The sequence below is a fragment of the Cydia pomonella genome, chromosome 14 (genome assembly GCF_033807575.1).
Source record: "Cydia pomonella isolate Wapato2018A chromosome 14, ilCydPomo1, whole genome shotgun sequence".
Lineage (NCBI taxonomy): Eukaryota > Metazoa > Arthropoda > Insecta > Lepidoptera > Tortricidae > Cydia > Cydia pomonella.
The window spans coordinates 21,582,544-21,588,543 of NC_084716.1; the positions used below are offsets into that span (position 1 = coordinate 21,582,544).

Consider the following 6,000-nt stretch of genomic DNA (forward strand, 5'->3'; position numbering starts at 1 on the left):
ACTGGATCGATTTCTATCAAACATAGGTAAGGTGAGAACCACCGCAATAGTGGTAATATTTGGTTTTTCGGTTAAATAATTTACGAATCTCTTCTGCACCAACATATATCACTCAATTTCTGTTTGACTCGATGGTTGACTGGTAGGGAATGCCTTTTGGCATTAAGTCCGCCATTTGTAAATTATTCTTTGTTTGTGCAATAAAGTTTAAATGAATAAATAGTGTAAGGTGCACAAAAACCGCAAATCGATGTACAGTTGAGCTGTTTGGCACACATACTAGAGGTCAACAAGTTTACCTCAATAGACATAAAATTACAGACGATAACGTTTGTCCATGTGACAACTCCACCCCACAGACCATCAAGCACCTGCTAGAAAACTGTCCTAGATACGCAACAAATAGAATAGACCACGAAATCCTGTGTAGCATACATAATATAGACCCATATAATCTCGACCAAATAATAGGAAAAGAAACCACTCTTGAGTCATTAAATAGGTATATAACACATATTATCAACACGTTAAAGAAATTCAATAACACATAGTTTAACTTAACAAAGGAATTAATTCATAAAATTGCCCTTTGTCTCGTCTTGGCGGGGGCCCAGCCGTGCCCCCCACAAATAAGGAAAGAACATTACAGCATGAAATAATATTGTACGGAACAATCAATGCGCGAACTAAAAATAATATACTACAAGCCAGAAACATACCAACAGCGTTGAATTGTGTTACATTACCGGTAGATGGCATTTGACACTGAACATCAACACAGATAAATCGCGCTGTTAAGATTTTTCTGGGACTGATCGGATCGTTTGAACAAAACATAGGTTAGGTAAGGTTCGGAGTTAGGTTAGGTTTTGAGTTAGGTTAGGTTTTGAGTTAGGTTAGGTTTTGAGTTAGGTTAGGTTTTGAGTTAGGTTAGGTTTTGAGTTAGGTTAGGTTTTGAGTTAGGTTAGGTTTTGAGTTAGGTTAGGTTTTGAGTTAGGTTAGGTTTTGAGTTAGGTTAGGTTTTGAGTTAGGTTAGGTTTTGAGTTAGGTTAGGTTTTGAGTTAGGTTAGGTTTTGAGTTAGGTTAGGTTTTGAGTTAGGTTAGGTTTTGAGTTAGGTTAGGTTTTGAGTTAGGTTAGGTTTTGAGTTAGGTTAGGTTTTGAGTTAGGTTAGGTTTTGAGTTAGGTTAGGTTTTGAGTTAGGTTAGGTTTTGAGTTAGGTTAGGTTTTGAGTTAGGTTAGGTTTTGAGTTAGGTTAGGTTTTGAGTTAGGTTAGGTTTTGAGTTAGGTTAGGTTTTGAGTTAGGTTAGGTTTTGAGTTAGGTTAGGTTTTGAGTTAGGTTAGGTTTTGAGTTAGGTTAGGTTTTGAGTTAGGTTAGGTTTTGAGTTAGGTTAGGTTTTGAGTTAGGTTAGGTTTTGAGTTAGGTTAGGTTTTGAGTTAGGTTAGGTTTTGAGTTAGGTTAGGTTTTGAGTTAGGTTAGGTTAGGTTAGGTTAGGTTAGGTTAGGTTAGGTTAGGTTAGGTTAGGTTAGGTTAGGTTGGGGTGCTACGGACAGGAAACCTCCCAGAGTGCCAAGTCCCTTCTCATTCCTCTTGATCCGTGTGATCCGGGGGTAAGGGAAGGGCTCTTGGACGGTGCGCCCCGGGGGCAACGGTAAGTAATCTCTTGTTTCAAGTTATTGCTTACCGGTGCTGCCAATGTCCTGTCATGGGGGGGAACGGGGGGTCTCTCCACAGGTCCTCTGTCTAGCAGAGGTCCTTGCGGATGGGGCCAGGGGGGGGTGGGGTAACCTCTTTAGAGGGACCGTTTTCGGTCAAGAGGGCGGCGGCTGACAAAGCTGTCTTAGTCTTGTTTTTAGTGTTGGGCTTACTTCTTTTGAAGAGCTTGTCGACCTATTGGTCTGGGGAGGGTCTGGGTGGTCATTTTTGGCCATCCAAAATAAGGCCGTACAGAGTCACGTGACGGTCAGTAGTTTTTAACGAAACTACATAGGGGAGTCTACGCCAGCTCGCCTTGAATCCCGCAACCCGCAGCACCTTCCCAACGACCCCCATCACTGGCGGTATGGGGTACGGGTAGTGTTCGCGGCGCGGAGGGCTTGCCTTAATTGGCCGGCCCGCGGGAAGGAAAACCCTTTAACACCCGACAGCGAAGTCGTTAAAACCTCTAGATATCAGGCGCCCTCTAGAGTATATAGCCCACTGCGTTTCGGGATGAGCGTTACCCGCCAGTGAACTGTATTTCGTCTCCTACTCGTGGGAATCCAATGGCAATTTCAAATAAAAAACAAAACCTAAACGGCCCTTCTCAGGGCCACACTGAAAACGGTCCTTCTCAGGACCAAACCGAAAACGGCTCTTCTCAGAGCCAGCCAAAGCGGGACATTGGCAAAGGGATGCTGGTCAAGGGCATCCTAAGATTGAGGGGTGGCGGTTCGCCGTCACGAGACTCGAAGGGTCGATCTACCCGGGGACCAACACCAACAAGACGGGAGATCGGGGAAACTTCGACGGTGCCTGGTGGAAGTACAGGCGACCCCGCGATAGGGTCGAAACCAGGAAGGGCCCCAACTAGGGGATCCCACAAAGGAGTTTTAGAGGCGCAGTCTCCAATCTCGACGGACTGGGAGGATGCTATGGAGGGCCAGGACACGAACGAGGCCCCTTCCATCCCCTCCAACAAGAGGCCCTATGAGGAAGACCAAGACCAGGAGGACCTGGACTATGAGGCTCAACTTAGGAGCGGGCCTAAAATCAGCACCGGTCTGAGAGGTAGGGCCAAGACCAGGGCCAAGGCCGTGGGGAAGAAAGCCCCCAAAGGCCACTCTACTGGCCTGGCCGCAGCCAAAGCCAAACTGAAGGCTCACAAGGAGGACCTTCTCTTAGAGGTTCTGGACAGCGGGGAAGTGAAGGGAACGGTCCTCCCCTTCCCCCCTCTCCAGACAAGGTCTCAGAGGGACAGCAAGAAGAAGGGAGAAAAGGACATGCGGATGCGGACCCCGTCTCCACCCACAAGTCTACAAAGCCGAGTCAGCCCGCCCCCCTACACAGGGTCGGACTACATAGATATAGTGCGGGAGGCGACCAACACGGTTTTGGAGGCCGCCGGAAAATCCGGCAACCTTAATGGGCAAGTCTGGGGGAAGATGAACCAGGCCTGCCGGGACATCTTGGCGGCGGCGGACTGCCTGGCAGATAGGCAAGAGAGTGACGAGTTGCGAGCCTTAAAGGCCGATAATAAAAGAATGCGGGAGCAACTTGCCCAATGCCAGAACGAGATGAAGGCCCTTCGTAGAGCCTTCTCGGAGAGGGAAACCCGGCCCCTAGCACAGGCCCCGGTGGCTCAATTTGACCAGCTCCCGGCGGGCTTTGCCGAGGCCCTCAAAGAACTGAAAGAGGATCTGAAGCGGGACCTCACAATTACCATGGGGAACATGATATCGGCCCGCGTGGGTTATTCCCCAGAGCCGGTACCCCGTCCCCCACTCGCGGCGGACAGGAAGAAGGTGACCGCGAGCCAGCCCGCAACCCAGCCGGAACCTCTGCCTAGGGCGCCCCCAAGGTCAGAGACACGTGCGCCGCCCACCAAACAGCCTAGGGTCCCTGCGGCTAAGCCCTCGGCACCAGCGGCACCAATAGCCAAGAAGAGGGCTAATTCTGCTCCCAGGCAGAAGACGACGAAGGGGCCCAGCGTAACCCCCTCCTCACAGCCGGCATCTACAACTCAACAGCCTGCCGAATCTTGGACGCAGGTTGTCAGGAAGGGCAAATCACGCAAATCCGCCAAGCCTTCCCCCCATCCCGCCGCTCCGACCCGGAAACCGGCACCGGCGCCTAGGGGCCCGCGGAAGTTGGTGGCGCCCTCCACGGCCGCAATCGTGGTGGCCCTGAAGCCGGAGTCTGAGGCGACATACGCCTCAATCATGTCTAGGACCACCACATCAGTGAACCTTGCTGACGTGGGTCTTAACCACGTCAAGGTCCGCAAAACGGCTGCCGGAGCCAGGATCATTGAGGTGTCAGGGTCGGACAACGGCAGAGCGGCAGATGAACTTTGTCGAAGAATGACGGAGGTGATTGGAGAGGAAGCCCGTGTATACAGGCCCACCAAATCAGCGGACCTACGTATTTCGGGCCTAGATGAGGCGGCCACTCAGGAGGCGATCGCGGGTGCAATCGCCAAATTGGGCGAATGCACAACTGAGGAAATAAAGGTGGGGAAAATTAGGGCCCAAAATAACGGGGCAGGGTCGGCACTGGCACAATGCCCCATAACAGCAGCCAAGAAGGTCATCGCAGCGGGTCGACTACTAATAGGATGGTCCTCGGCACGGGTAGTGGCGCTGGATCCGACACCGATGAGGTGCTACAGGTGCATGGGCAGGGGGCACACCAGAGCATTGTGCCCATCGCCAGTAGACAGAAGTAGCCTCTGCTTCCGATGCAGCAGGCCGGACCACAGGATAGCGGACTGCAAGGCGGAGTCTGCCTTCTGCTCAGTGTGTCATGCGGCCAAACGTTCAGCGGGGCACATAATGGGTGGCCTTTCCTGCGCACCCCCGCCGGCAAAAGGTAAGGAGGCTCTTCTGAAGACCCAAAGAGCCCCCCCAACGCGGAACGCCGACCAACCGGCATGTGAGGGACAAAATATGGAAACGTAATGCCAGTACACCCATATCTAGACATTGTGCAGTGCAACATCAACCACTCCCCTCGTGCTCAAGACTTACTAATGCAGTTCACGGCGGAGCGGGGCGTGTCCATAGCGGTGGTGGCAGAGCCATATTTTGTTCCTCCCCAGACAAACTGGGTTGGGGCCACAGACAGCAGGGTAGCCATGATGGTGCCAGCGGTGGGCGATTTTCCGCCCCTTACGCCAATAGACCGTGGGCGGGGATATGCGGCGGCAAAATGGGGGGAAACCGTAGTCGTGGCATGCTACTTTTCTCCCAATGAACCGCTTCGTGACCTCGAGCAGTACCTTCAGGAGATTGGGAATATTGTGAGGAGAGCGAGCCCCAGCCAGGTGCTCGTATTGGGCGATTTTAACGCCAAAAGTGAGGCTTGGGGCTCGCCCCGCACAAACCCAAAGGGAGCTGCCCTAAGGGACTGGGCGGTGGCGACGGAATTGGTGGTCCTCAACCAGGGCACTGTAAATACATGCGTGCGACGGCAGGGGGGGTCTATTGTCGACATCTCGTTTGCAACCCCTGCCATCGCCGAGCGTATCACCAACTGGCGGGTCCTGGAGGATGTAGAGACCCTCTCCGACCACCTCTACATCCAAATGAGGGTTCACAACACACCAGTGGCCCCACCGATGCCCGGCCGCAGAAGAATGGTGTTCCCTAAATGGACCATCTCCAAGTTGGACCGCGAGATGGCGGACGAAGCTGCAATGGTAGAGGCGTGGAACAACCCTCCTCCAATCGCGCTAGAAGTGGACGAGCGGGCCCTACGCCTACGCGAGGGTCTCCAGTCGATATGCGACGCAGCAATGCCACGCGCCAGACGACCAACGGCAAAGAGGAGGGTGTACTGGTGGTCGGAGGAAATTGCGGCCCTCCGTATCACCAGTAACGCGTGCCGCCGTGCATTTAACCGGTGTCGACGGAGGAGGCACACGGAAGAGGAAGAAGAGGCAGCATATCAGGCCCTCAAAACGGCAAAAGATGCCCTTAACCGGGCAATAGCCAAAAGAAAGGATGAAGCGCGGGAGGAGTTCCTGGCCACACTAGACCGGGATCCATGGGGGCGACCGTACAAGCTAGTACGTAACAAGATGAAGCACGCCCCCCCCATGGACTCTCTGGAGCCGGAACTCCTCACGCGAGTCGTGGAGGGCCTCTTCCCGCCGGCGCCGAACTTTGTGCCGCCAGTAATGTCGGTCCCCCAGGCGGAACCGGACGAACCGACGGAGATCCCCGGAGTCTCCGACGTAGAAATAATGAGGACCGACCTCCGTCTAAGGGGATGTAAAAAGGCTCCAGGGCCTGACGGGGTA

General features: G+C 53.0%; 1 protein-coding gene across 1 annotated transcript; it reads left to right on the plus strand.

Annotated features, from left to right (window-relative positions):
• Positions 1-2,263: 2,263 nt before the first annotated feature.
• Positions 2,264-4,657, plus strand: LOC133525232 (uncharacterized). Its single transcript, XM_061861521.1, has one exon. It carries the CDS (start codon positions 2,264-2,266, stop codon positions 4,655-4,657), a length of 2,394 nt encoding a protein of 797 aa, XP_061717505.1.
• Positions 4,658-6,000: the final 1,343 nt, after the last annotated feature.

Excerpts from the sequence above, each read along its gene's own strand:
- LOC133525232 (XM_061861521.1), top strand. The coding sequence starts at position 2,264 with ATGGCAATTTCAAATAAAAAACAAAACCTAAACGGCCCTTCTCAGGGC.